The sequence below is a fragment of the Dunckerocampus dactyliophorus genome, chromosome 17, assembly GCF_027744805.1.
Source record: "Dunckerocampus dactyliophorus isolate RoL2022-P2 chromosome 17, RoL_Ddac_1.1, whole genome shotgun sequence".
In the NCBI taxonomy this organism is placed as follows: domain Eukaryota; kingdom Metazoa; phylum Chordata; class Actinopteri; order Syngnathiformes; family Syngnathidae; genus Dunckerocampus; species Dunckerocampus dactyliophorus.
The window spans coordinates 3,122,341-3,136,868 of NC_072835.1; the positions used below are offsets into that span (position 1 = coordinate 3,122,341).

The 14,528-nt window shown below is 38.5% G+C and overlaps 1 protein-coding gene across 2 annotated transcripts in view; it reads left to right on the forward strand.

Moving 5' to 3' along the window:
- The window catches only part of strbp (spermatid perinuclear RNA binding protein), a 115,481-nt gene extending 107,095 nt beyond the window's left edge, over window positions 1–8,386 (forward strand). For both annotated transcript variants that reach the window (XM_054758292.1, XM_054758293.1), the window contains exon 18: window positions 962–8,386. In XM_054758292.1, coding sequence (XP_054614267.1) covers window positions 962–1,056 — 95 coding nt within the window. In that variant the 3' untranslated portion in view covers window positions 1,057–8,386. The remainder of the gene's footprint in view (window positions 1–961) is intronic.
- Window positions 8,387–14,528: the final 6,142 nt, after the last annotated feature.

The window sequence follows — 14,528 nt, forward strand, 5'->3', positions numbered from 1 at the left end:
ATCAAATTAATCCATTATCGTAATAAAAATGTTATTATTATTATTTAAATTTAATTGAGTTGAACTGCAATTAAAAAAAAAACACTAATTATGTTTTAAAAATATTTTCCCACATAAATCTGGTGTCTATTTAGAAAACACGCGGTACGCTTTTTATGAATTATATTTTAAGACAATAAAACGTGAAAAAAATCAAATGAATCCTATTATTAGGAAGAAAAATGAATGTGATGTGTTATCGTATTTGAATAGAATAGAATCCGTTGTGGTTGAAAAGAAATCTTCTGTCTTTATTTTCAGACATTGAATCCTGGAGAAAAGCGACATATTTATTATGTTATGTTATTATTATCATATTCTATTACAATAAAGGGTGTCAGAAAACAATCAAATGTGATCAAATATGACATTACTGTAAAGTTTCCCATAGAAATCTGGTGTATGTTTTGGTTTTTTAATACAATAAAAAATGGCTAATAAAATAGATAAAAATTGAATTGAAAAACACATCCTGTATTTATTTTTTATCAATATTTACCCACATAAATCTGGTGTTTTTATTTCCAGAATGTTTGTTTTTTTCATGACATTCATTTAACAGTAAAAGCGTGAAATGCTTTGACAACAGCGCCTCTGCTGGTTGCAGCCAAGCACTGCACTCCATTCTGGGTCTTTTTTGTGTGTTCCGTGATTCCATTGGTTGGCGTTATCATGTTCTTGGAATTGAACATTTTGGGTACGCGTCTGTCAGGGCAAACGTCTCCTTTTGGGAGTTTTTCGTGTCCATTCAGCTAAATGTCACACTGGCATCTTCCATTCAGATGCAAATGGCATTTTCATTTTACATCTTTACGTCTGGCTCATGTCACCGCCGCCATCACGCCTTGGGGAAAAATCTTTGCATGCTTCCGGATCACGATAGACGCGCGAGGTCTCACTCTTGTGTGTTTTTTCATTCCAGGAGGTCTTTTCATTGACAATCCCTTCTACCAGCCGCGCACCATCGCGCCGTTCATCATCCATCTTGGCCCCCAGGATCTCTTCTCTGACTTCTAGAGGGTTTTTTTTTTCCTTGGACCCCCCCACCCCCCCACCCAAACCTCAAACTATCTCGCCTCGTCTTTTTCTCTCTTTTTTTTTTTTTTGGCGTTTCTGTTCTTGCTGCTGCCCTCGTCTTCTTCTATAACTCGTTCTCATGCCAAGATGGCGGTTGCTACATGGGGGGGGGGGTGCGTACACAAAAGCAATACTTGAGAGACAAGCTGGACGGGGGTGGGGCGGGCTGCTCTTTTCTAGCAATACACTCTTGGGAAGAATGTCCTCCACGTGGCGTTGCAATAGCTCGTCTTGATTGTATCTCCATGATATATACGCTACATATACTGTATGCTGTACTGTATACTGTACTGTATATGTGTGTGTGTGTACGTATGACACATATACTGCTATAAAAACACACTAGCGTGTACTTATGTAAATACACTATAAAGGATAACTTATTGTTCTATTTTAGGATGATACTATCACTTAGCTTTCTTCCAGTTTTCTATAAACACACACGCTAGACGTAGGAGAATACTATATATATACGAAATATATATATATATATAACTTTAATATTATTACAGTACTATTACTCCTAGACTCTCCCTCCTTTCCTTCCTTCCTTTTTCTCAACCAATCACACTCACTTCCTGTCAGAAAGCACATGTTTTAAAAATGCCTCACTGCTGGCAGGGATGTGACGAACGTGTGTGTGCGTGTGCATGTGCGTGTGTGTATAATAACGCATATTGCACATAACTTACAGTCCCGGGTGGGGCTGTACTACCGCAGAAACTGGCTTCCCAGCATCCCAACTGCACTTTGACACACAATTCAGAGTCGTACTTTATTTTGAAAAACTCCCCGGATTTACTGCCACGTACACTCGCTGGCAAAAAGTCGGTGAGCACTTTTTATGACCGTACATCCCCTCACGGGACGGTAGCGTAGAAAAGAAAGGTGCTTTCGAGTAGTCTGTGTGCAGCTGGCCTGGCAGGGTAAGATGCACTAACCACTGAAAGTGAGTCACTCGACATAACCTGAGCGTGTGGAGATGATAATGTCTCGCCTGGTCACATGTCACGGCCCGGGGCTGCATGAGTGCTGCCGGCCGGCATTGGGGGAGCTGCGGCTCGTTGAGGAAGCGGAAAGCGGGCCGCATGGCAGTTTTCCAACATGATAACAAGCCCGAGGATGTCGACTCATTGTCAGTACAACTTTACTGCTGCACAAGCTGTACACTGACTACTCCAAAGTGTGTCCACGTTTACCGTCCATAGTGCTGCCCTTCACGAGATGTAATCACATCCTGTAGCTGCAGTGCGGCCATCCGTCAGTGAAATATGTTCAAAGTGAAGTGGCCCCCCCGTGCTCTCTCCAGATGGTCCGCATTAATGAGGAAGACCTTCACATTTCCCTCAGTCGCACAGGAAGAGTCACCCTGGCCACACACACACACACACACACACACACACACACACACACACACACACACACACACACAGAGTTTCCAGGTCTGTCGGCCCGCGGGTCTGCCTTGAGAGGACGGGGGGGGCGATGGTGAAATGTCAGCACGATGTTGAGGCTGGGAAAAAAAGAGGGGAGCAGGAGGAGGAGGAGGAGGTTTCGTGCTGTGCTCATGCACTCGCTGGAGCAACAGCGCCTCTGCTGCTTGCAGCCAAGTACTGCGCTCCAGCTTCCAGTTCCCCTCATTTTGCCGCAAAAGTTGCCATTATTCCAAACAGTCACAGCGGGAATGTGAACACAACGTTCCCAGGCCGCTAAATGACGAGCGGCAGTGGGGTTTCCTTCGCCGTGGATTCGCTTTTCCTTGAAAAGTTTCACTGAAGTTTGGCCAGTTTTCGTCGAATATTGCACGCAATTCCAAGGCCCCTGACTGACAGGGGGGTTAGTTAAAAGTACGGGTGCACCGATACATCTGATAATCATCCATCGTACCGATAACATTAAAAATAGCTAATAACCGATCATTTTAAAAAAGAGACATTTCGCATGCTAGTTGTACCATATGCTCCACGATGGGGGTGGGGGGAGGCGACCCCATCGAGCACACAGGAAACCTCATCAGCCAGCTGGTTTGCCAGCACGGCGGCGTTTGAAAAGTGCTAAAGGTTTGCCAGAGACCTCCGTAGCGCCACTGCAGCTGCTCTGAGCGTGTGCCCGAGTACAGTGCACCTTGCTGGGCCACAGCAGGTGGCTCCTCCCCCTCTGTACTCTGGTTCCCCTGATGGTAGTGACGTGCTCGTAGCCATGTCATGATATTTGATGAGGACAGATCAACAGGTACAGTTGGTCAAATCCTCATTTGTCCCAGTCCTCCTTTCCTCCAGGTGAGCACAAACCACACTTACGTCGACATTTTTATCAAATAGATCGTTAGTGCTTATTTGGATCTTATTGGTCTTGAGAAGCAGAAAGTCGTCGGTATTGGTTTGAAAAAAAAACAGAACGATATCGTGCATCTCTGGTTATGTGGGGCCCAAAGTGAAATTTTCATATCCCTGGCGGCACCCCAGCGCGTAACAAAGTAGCGTAATGAACGCGTCCGTGGAATGGAGTGCCCGAGCAAAGCTCCCTACATGCTGCTGACTCGTCGTCGGTGCGTTTGTTTGTTTTTTGTTTTATTGTGTGCAACTTGTAAATCACCTGCCATGGGGCCAACGGAAGTTGCGAGTTTGACGCAGAAACACAATTCAATTCACTCTCGTATCAACAAGTTCCACTCGTTCCTCGTGTATCGTTATTCCACATTGTTCCTGCACGTAGAGCTAGAATGATTCTCTCTAAAATGTATTTTAAGGTGTGTGGAAAAAATGAATTGGACTTACAAGATTTCCTGTGGGAAAAATTGCCTCAGTTTTTGTACGTTTCGGTTTTCGTTGGACCTTTTGGAAGAAATGAACGACACAAAGCCAGGTGGTACTGTAACTTACTCGTAACATGGTCACATTTGGTGTGAATCCTGGTAAAAAATACCCCAAAGCATGCTCAGTGCTGCACAGCGGTGACTTCTGAAATGTTTTATTTACTATAATTATGCCGGATAAGCACCGGTTGTTGACCATTTTAGGTTTTCGGATGCCATTTTTCCTTGTTTTTTGCTGTGTTTTCAAATTGCGTCAACATAATGACACATAGATATATAAAAATAAATAAATAAATAAAGAAATGAATTTTAAAAAGCACAATGGAACCACACGCAACGCTCAGGGCTCGCTAGCATACGCAAATACGCAGTTTTGGCATCAAGGAAGTTTTAAAGCATTCATTGCACTAGCTTGCTGCCTAAACGGGCTGCGGAAGATAAAACGTCAGAGCTTGATGTAAATATTGAACACAGCAGCTAGCATGACAGACAGGAATCATTGATTCTGCTAATGTTTATCTGCATGCCTTTCTAATATTCTTACTTTCTATATTAGCTAATATTATGATTACGTGTTCCCATAATATTTGGACTTAATTCCCATAATATGATGACTTTTTATGCCAAAATGACAACTTCTTTGTTTTGTTTCTTATAATTTTAGGACTTAAAAGATTTTTTTCTTTAATATTCCAATTTTATGTTACTACAGTGACATAATTTTTTTCCTCATAATATTGCGAGTTTATTTTTGTGAAATTGCAACTATTTAAAAAAATTAGAATATGGCTTTTTTTTCTCTAAATATTTTGTCTTTGTTTTTGTAAAATGACAGCAGTTTTTTTTTTCATTTCTGCTGTAGTTTTATTTACAATTTGCCAACTATTTCAACTTTTTCTCTGTGAATTTTCTCCTCATAATGTTTTGATTTTATTTTTGTAAAATGACAGCAGTTTTTTTCCATTTGTGGTTTAGTTTTATTTTAAATTTTCCAACTATTTCAACTTTCTTTTTGGGCATTTTCTTCTCAGAATACTGACTTTATTCCCACAATGTTTTGACTTAATTCCCATAATCTTATAACTTTTTTCCCAAAATTGACAACTTTATTTTGTTTTGTTTGTTTCTCATAATTTTACGACTTAAAATGACATTTTTTCTTGAATAGTCCAATTCTATGCTACCAAAAGGACATTATGTTTTCCTCATAATATTGTGAGTTTCTTTTTGTAAATTTGCAACTTTTTTCTTATTAGAATGCAAGTTTTTTCTCGAAATATTTTGACGTTATTTTGGGAAAATGACAGCAGTTCTTTTCATTTCTGCTGTTTATATATTGTTTCTAATTTTCCAACTCTTTAAACTTCCTTTTTGTCAATTTTCTTCGCGTGATATTATGACTTTATTCCCATAATCTCATATTTTTTTCCCCCAACCTAATTTTCAAAAATTACAACTTTATTTGTTGTTTTGTTTGTTTCTTATGACGGCGTATTCAATCACATTGGAAAAAAACAAATCTGAGATTTCGAAAATGAAGTTGTAAATTTACGAGAAAAAAAGTTGTAACATGACCTTTGCCCAAGGCCAAAGGTCACATAAGTCCCCCTTTTTCATAGCTGTCTCAGGCAATGCCTTGCCCTTACGACGTTTTAAATTTACGACTTTAGTCTGGTAATATGCTGACTTTTTTCTCATAAGTTTGCGATTTTATTCTCATAAAGTTATAACTTTTTTCTCGTAAATGTCAGCCTTTTTTTCTTGGAAATTTACGACTTTATTCTTGTAAATTGACGGCTTTTTTTCTCACAACTTTTTTTTTGTAAATTTAGGACTTTTTGGGGGGAAATTTACAACTTTTTTCTCGTAAATTTAGGACTTTTTTTCTCATAAATTTACGATTTTATTCTATAAATTTACAACTTTTTTTGTAAATTTAGGAGTTTTTTTCTTGGAAATTTACGATTTTATTCTGGTAAATTAGCAACTTTTTTCTTGTAAATTTAGGGCTTTTTGGGGGGAAATTGTCTCGTAAACTCAGGACTTTTTTCTCACAACTTTCCGATGTTATTGTCATAAATTTACAACCCTTTTCTCGTAAATTTAGGACTTTTTTTCTTGGAAATTTACGACTTTAATCTATAAATTTACAACTTTTTTTCGTAAATTTAGGAGTTTTTTTCTCGTAAATGTACGATTTTATTCTCGTAAACTTACAACTTTTTTTCTCGTAAATTTAGGACTTTTTATCTTGGAAATTTACGACTTTATTCTTATCAATTGACGACTTTTTTTCAACTACTTTATTCTTAAAATCTCCCCAAAAAACTGTTTGAATGTGGCCCTAATACTCATCGTACGTTCTCATAATGTGTCAACTTACAGAAATGATGTCTTTATTCTTAATATTTCAACTCTATGCTGCTACAAGGACATTGTTCCTCCACGTCATTCTCATAAAATGATGACTTTTTCTTGTCACATTACGTTTTCCTCTTAATATTTTGACTTTGTTCTTCTGCCGATTTTTCCGTTTTCGCTGTTGCTGTTGATTTTATTTTATTAGTTAAATTCTATTTTTAGAATGTGCCACGGGCCAATAAAACAACAAAAAACAGCAGTGGCCTGCAAATGGACCCCCCCTGATATAACGTACAAAAACCGCTATGATATTTTGACTGTAATCATAATAAAAGTGGTGTGGGATCGTCGCGTGTGGGTAATATTCCAGGTGTGTGCGAATGCAGGCGGTGCTCCACAAATGCGGGCTGGGTGTTGGGAAGCCAGATCACGTATTCCGAACCCTGCGAGCCAAGCAGAAATAGATCCAAAATAGTTGCAGGATCACGTTCCACCTACGCAGTTGACCAGAATAACTGCGGATCATATCATTTTCGGAGTGTGTGTGTGTGTGTGTGTGTGTGAGGGGGGCTGGGCACGCGTACGCATTCACAAACACACACACACACACACACACACACACACACACAAAGCATGTTTTTGCATACGTAGCTGCCGTTGAAGGCTCATCAGCATCCTGATGAAGGAAGATGAAGTTGGGAATCTCCACAATGTTGTTCTAGTGATTGTAGAATAGAATGTATTTACTCATAGAGTAAACTTGCTAGCATATAAACACACAGTACACACCATACTGTACACGTATGATGGCCACGTGCACACACACCATACTGTACACGTATGATGATGATGGCCACGTGCACACACACCATACTGTACACGTATGATGATGATGGCCACGTGCACACACACACCATACTGTACACGTATGATGGCCACGTGCACACACACACCATACTGTACACGTATGATGATGATGGCCACGTGCACACACACACCATACTGTACACGTATGATGGCCACGTGCACACACACCATACTGTACACGTATGATGGCCACGTGCACACACACCATACTGTACCTGTGTGATGGCCACGTGCACACACACCATACTGTACACGTATGATGATGATGGCCACGTGCACACACACCATACTGTACACGTATGATGATGATGGCCACGTGCACACACACCATACTGTACACGTATGATGGCCACGTGCACACACACCATACTGTACACGTATGATGATGATGGCCACGTGCACACACACCATACTGTACACGTATGATGGCCACGTGCACACACACCATACTGTACCTGTATGATGATGATGGCCACGTGCACACACACACCATACTGTACCTGTACGATGGCCACGTGCACACACTAGACTATACTGTATACATTTTTGGACAACTTGAATTCTTTTGGGCGCATCCGCTTTTCTTTGAAGTGTTTGGACAAACAAATGTCCTTCTGGGTGTTTGATGTAAATATTCCTTTTTTTAAGCTTTTGACAAACATCATTTTCTGATGCTGCCTATGAAGTTGTGATGATAAAGCGATATTTAATCCCCGCCGGTGGAAAAGCGTGGAGCGCTGAGGGACGCCGTTCATGATTTGCTGTTTGGTAGCAAAATGTTGACAGCGAAGAGAAGATGGTTGGACGTGGTGTGTGTCCTTGGGAGTCAACAATAAACCAGAGAAACAAGCCTGCGCTCTGTTTTCCTTGCTTTTATCTTGCTCATCACAATAAGCATAAAGAAATAACACGTGCAATTTATGTCCTTAGTGAAAATAAACAATAAGCATAATAACATTAAATCATTTTAAAAATTGTTTGAAATTCAATAATGAGTTTTTGATATTATTGTAACTTATTGTAATATTATTGTTGTAAATGAAATTTAAAATCAATTCAATAAAATAAGATTAATAATAATAAAATGACATAATTGGGGAGAAAAACACTTTTTAAATTAAATGAAGTGACTTTTTAATATGATTAATATTAATATGTGCCTCTAGAGTCTGATTGTAATAATAATAATAATCATAAGTAAGACATGCAATTTTTGTTGTGACATTTAGAATAAATTCAAAATGACATCATTGGAAAAAAGCATTTTTTTAATGAAATGAAGTGCCTTTTTAATAACAATAATATGTGCCTCTAGAGTCTGTGATTATAATAATAATAATAATAATAATAATAATAAAAAATGTTTAATTTAAAAAAATAAACAAATTAAATAAAATTACTTTTTAATATTATTCTAAGAATAATATGTGTCTCTGGAGGCTGTTATTATAGTAATAATAAATAAAACATGCATTTTTTGTCCAAAGTGAAATTTATAAAAATGTAAGAAGAAAAACAATTTATTAAAAAATATATTAAAAAAAAAAACAAATTAAATAAAGGTACTTTTTAATATTGTTCTAACAATAATGTGTCCTTAGGGTCTGTTATTATAATAATAATAATAAATAAGACATACTTTTTTGTATGCAAAGTGAAATTTAAAAAAAATAAAACAATTGAAAAAAATTATTCATTTAAAAAATAAAAAAATACCAATTAAATAAAGTGACTTTTTATTATTATTCTAACAATATGTGTCTCTGTACTCTGTTATTGTAGTAATAATAAATAAGATGTGCAATTTTTGTCCAAAGTGAAATTTATAAAAAAATGTAAGAATTTTTTTTTTAAATGACAATTAAAAAAATACATATTTTAATTTTAAGTAAATGAAATGACTTTTTAATATTATTCTAACAATAAGTGTGAATGAATAAATAAAGACATGCAATGTCTGGCTCATGCAAAGTGGGAAAAAATGAAGCAATTGGAAAAAAAATAACTTTAAAAAAATAATCAAATAAAACAATTAATTAAAAAAAAAAAAGTGACTTTTTAACGTTGTTCCAACAGCAGTGTGTGTCTCTGGAGCCTGTCATTATAATAATGATAAATATTGTACAAATTAAAAACCATTGGAAAAAAAAAGTCAAAAAGTAATACTAAAATCATGATTTTATCAGGCTTCGCTACACATCTTAAAATAAAGCTCCGCCAAGTATCCATCAGTCAGCTACAGACATGAGAGCTGGGAGTTTGATCCTTTTGTTTTTCCTCAGTGACTAGGCTAACCTAGCACGCATGTGAGCGTAATGTTAGCACTTTCGCTATGCTAGTGTTTGTATCCTCCTGTCCCACTTCTTAATGTAACGTTGCTGTATGTGACACACGGGATCTGTTATGTTGGACACGTGCACAATAGCGCTTCTTGGAGACATTAGTAGTACTTCAACTCCGGCAACAAGGCTAGAGCACACTTCCACTACACTCAAATTCACACGTAAAATTGGTGAAAAACGCATCAGCAGTCCACCTTGCAGTAATACCGTATTGACCTGAATATAAGACGACATTGGAAAACATGATTTAAACCAAAAAAAATCCAATACTTTTTTCTTTGGTTGTGCTTTTGAACGTACTTTTCCAAAAGGGGCCTTGAAAAAGAGGGGCGACACCCGGCGACTTCTCCCATGTGGCGAATGAATGCGTGTTATGTTTGGATGCTGACTTTGCAGCTGTTTTCAGCCAGCCAGCTAGCAGCTAATGTTACATGGCCACGTATAGTACAAATACTTGCAATAAACACGTGAGATGCTTTGTTAGCAGCTCATGAAAGTAGGGACAAATGGGTGTTGTTCGTGTAAACGCATTATACAGTCAAGCTTGGCTGCACGTCCTGTAATCAGTGCTGTCATCACACGGGTGAGCTGTCAATCATCCGTGACATCTGATGACATCTCGCCGCCCGAACCCGCCTGCCAATCATCCCGCCGCGGTGTGTGCACATAAGCAAGGCCCGAGGTCAGGCTTTCTCATATTTATTGTTGCATTATTGAAGGCTTGTTTTTCATCAAGGTGAAACTTTCAAGCGCGCACAGAGAGGCATTCATCCGGGAAGAGAGCGGCGCTCCACAATGAAAAGTCCAACCCATCCACTTAAAAGTGTGTCTCATTATCAAGCAGCACAAAACAGCAGGAGGAGCTTTGACCGGCGTTTTTACAATGGCTCCATTAGTCCAATAGCCCTGTCATACACTGGAAGGGTCATTCCCACGGATGTACCTTATATCACCTAATGACTCCTAATTGGAAGTGCACAAACATAATGCACTCCAGATGTTTATGTGTTTGCGGTGTGATTGTCCTCATCATTTTCTTTGTTTCCACTGTGTTATTAGAGGGAATAATGGACTCCGCAGCCAACGTACTGTGTTGCGCAAAAATGAACATTAAAATGCATAATGTTTGTATCATTCGACCAGCCTCCTTTTGCAAACATGTGGCGCCATCTAGTGGCACAATTCTTGTAACGACCACTGCAACCACCTGCATGCTGAAAGATCGGCCAGCAGGGGGCAGACTCTACTCTGGAAGCTTTTATAAGCGTCAATCATCATCGTCGTCGTCATCACCATCACTTCCAACTCTTGACAACAGGATGAAGGCCAACTGGACAACACGGAACCAAAGAAGTGTTGCTAATAGACGATACGTCTCATTTGAGACATCCGTCCCAGGTATTTTTCACCTAAAAACACAATTTACACCGTTGTCATTACTTTGTTTGGTGTACATTTGTCTCACGAGGCGGTATTTTGAAACAGGAAGTGACGCAGACAATGGCGTCACAAAAAGAGGGACATTCCATTCAATAGACCGTCCATTATTAGATGGATTGATTAATAACCAGGATGGCTAAATCATCATTACATCACATTTCTGCTTGTTAAAACAGCTGGTGATGTTAGCATAACATGGAGGGAACTGTTATCTGCGAGGCTAGCGAACTTCACGAGCAAGAACATGTGTATCACCACGTTGCCTCCAGAGGTCGCTGTTGTGAATTGCGAAAATAAAAGCGGTCTTCTAGATAAATTCATAAATATTTAGGAGGTAGACCACTGATCTGTATAATTTATCTGGATAGCTCAGACGTCGCACGCCGGAGTGCAAGCCGCTGAAGCCAAAGAGACGCCATCTTACCACTCACATCTTGACTACATTGGCACAGCGTACATCGTGTACAAAGCAGATGAAGAGGCTCGCAGAACATCTATATTTTACATTAAAAAGCGGGGAGATTCTCCCATTCCTTCAAGTAACGCAACCTTCGTCCCTTAAAAACGATTTGATACGTTATTCTCTATCTTTTGGTTATATTAAATGTACTTTTTCCCCTTCCAATTCTCATTGCCTTTGGGACAAAATTGTACTGTGCACCCTGGCTCAGCACTCCCCTATAGCAATGATAGTTTTACTCCTCTAGAAAGAGATTTTCATTTGAACTGCATATCCTATCCTTTTTTACACTAAAATCCATGGTCATGATCCTTTACTTTTTATTCTTACTTTCATACAATTCACTATGCTCTCGTCTGTACAAAATATGAATCATCAAAGAGAGTGACTTTGGACAAGTTTTAAAATCATTTAACATTTTGATGATTTGTTTTCTGATCTTTTTTGTTTGTGTTATGAAATAGAAATGACCTCTTTTCTGATATAGAAATATATTTGAACAAAAACCACAGGAATAATATGTGATAACCATAATGTGTAATAACCATAAACACATACACACACACACACAAAGAAAACAACAACAACACTGAAACAAAACCACATGCTTTGGGTAAGACAATACGTTGTTTGCAATCTCAAACATAGCAGTATGCATGTTCAGTAATATTATTTTCCAGAACATATCATATGAATGAATCCTTTTACGTCAGTCATTCAGCAGCAAAAAAAAAAAAAAAGGTTGTTTATCCAAATGAAGGGTCATGCCGGGTCAATTGTATGCCAACTGGCTTGCTAACTGCACTGTATACAATGCCTGGTAAGCATCATGGAAGCACTGAGATTCTCCCATTCCTTCAAGTAACGCAACCTTCGTCCCTTAAAGAAATACATTTAATATCATGATATAACAGAAAAGTACGTACATTTCCTGTTAGCTATTATAGAGCTATATAAACCTATCAATTCTGGACATACATTTAATCTGAGGAATTTTACACGAGTGAAAATATCTGAGAGATCGACAGTGCAAAACTCTTAAATGATCAATCATAAATCTACATTTCAATCTTACTTACAGGTGAAATGTTCGTCCACAGCCTTTGAACTGGCGATTTGTGCAGTTAACAGCTGCACATGCAGGCATCTTAAGGCAAAATTTGTGTCCAATCCGAATTAATAAAAGAAGTTCACCACGAATGCAAAAGTGTTTCTTGCGAGTGGCAATATGGCGGCCGTGTGGCTTCACAAGTCATCGCCAATGAGCTATCCAGATATATAATACTGATCAGTGGGAGGGAATTGTTAGCTGCGAGGCTAGCGAACTTCACAAGCAAGAACATGTGTATCACCACGTTGCCTCTAGAGGTGGCTGAATTGCGAAAATGAAAGCGGTCTTGTAGATAGATTCATAAATATTTAGGAGGTAGACATTATTATTACGTCACCGTTTTGCTCGTTACAACAGCTGGCAAAATGAATATAACATGGGAGATCCGTTAGCCCGGGGGTCCCCAACCACCTGCTTTTGTAAGCAACTGTCTAATTAAGTGTAAATGTAAGAAACAAAGCAAAATGAAACCCAAATGACGACAGCAGGTACTCAAAGTGTGTTGCCGTGGCTCCCAGGCATGCTAATGCGCCAAATCCCTTGCATGTTGTGTGCTTTCATGTGATAGTGTGTGTGTTTCTTTGTTTTATACATCGCTACACGACAACAGCATGGGGTTATCAAGTCTGGGCTCAAAAAGGTTGCGGATGTCCGCGTTAGCATCGCCGTGAGGTTGCGAACGCCTTCCGCACATGCTGGTAGAACTCATGTGATGCCTCTACTCTAGAGAGGCATGTTGTGAAGCTGAAAAAATAAAACATTAGAAAAAAGTGAATTAAAATAATAAAATGTAAAAAACATTAAAAAAATAAAAAACAAATAAAGTGACTCTTTCATATTGATGAAAGCCTGTTATTGGAGTAATAATAAATACGACAATATTTGTTCAAAGTGAAATTTAAAAAAATAAATGACATACAAAAATACACATTGTTGTTATTAAATGAAATAACTTTTAAATATTATTCTAACAATAATGTGTATCTCTAGAGTCTTTTATATAATAACAGTCTTTTATTATAATAACAATAATAATAAAGACATGGCGATTTTCATCCGTTTGTGCGAAGTGAAATAAAAACCTAAAACAATTGAAAAAAATGAACTTCTAACAGTAATAGAGCCTGTAATTGTAATAATAATAAGACATGCAATTTTTGTTTTATTAAAAAATGAAATAAAAAAAAATAAATGACATCGAAAAATAGACATTGTTGTTATTAAATGAAATAACTTTTTGATATTATTTTAAGAATAATGTGTGTCTCTAGAGCAGGGGCTCAAACTCGCGGCCTGCCAAGTCACATTTTGCGGCCCGCGACTTGACAGGAAAGACTACTGTAAATGCAGCCCGCAAACTCTAAATTAAGCCAATGATGCTGACAGGGTGGAAGCATAAGCTCCCACGGAACGAACAGAATAAAGTAATTCATTTAAAAAACAACAACAATTAAATAAAGTGACTTTTTAATATACCCCGCCTGTTGCCCGAAGTCAGCTGGGATAGGTTCCAGCATGCCCCCGCGACCCTAATGAGGAGAAGCGGTATAGGAAATGGATGGATGGACTTTTTAATATTGTTGTAACAGTAGTATGTGTTAATGGGATGGCAGGCTTTGCTACACATTTGAACATAAAGCTCTGCCAACCATCCGCCAGTTGTCAAGCTTTATCCAGCAACTGTCAAACATTTCTTGACCAGTTGTAGGACCAGCATCACACAAGGCCGCTACACCTGGAGGCACAATGAGGTCCTCAAGAGTCTGGCAGAGGAACACCATCAATTCCTCGCACCTGAGAGCTAACAATTTCATCTCTGTGCCAGCATTCATTCGCTCGATCTCCCTGTAGTTGGCCGCCTTTGCTGAGGGTGTCTACTGTTGAAAGGCCCAAACAGCCACTGATTGAAAGGTGCACTAATGATGATGTGGCCCAAAATGTACATCCTTCCCATGGCTGAGATGAAGTTCCCACGCCACTCTCAACATGCACGCCTCATGTGATTAACCATCTATC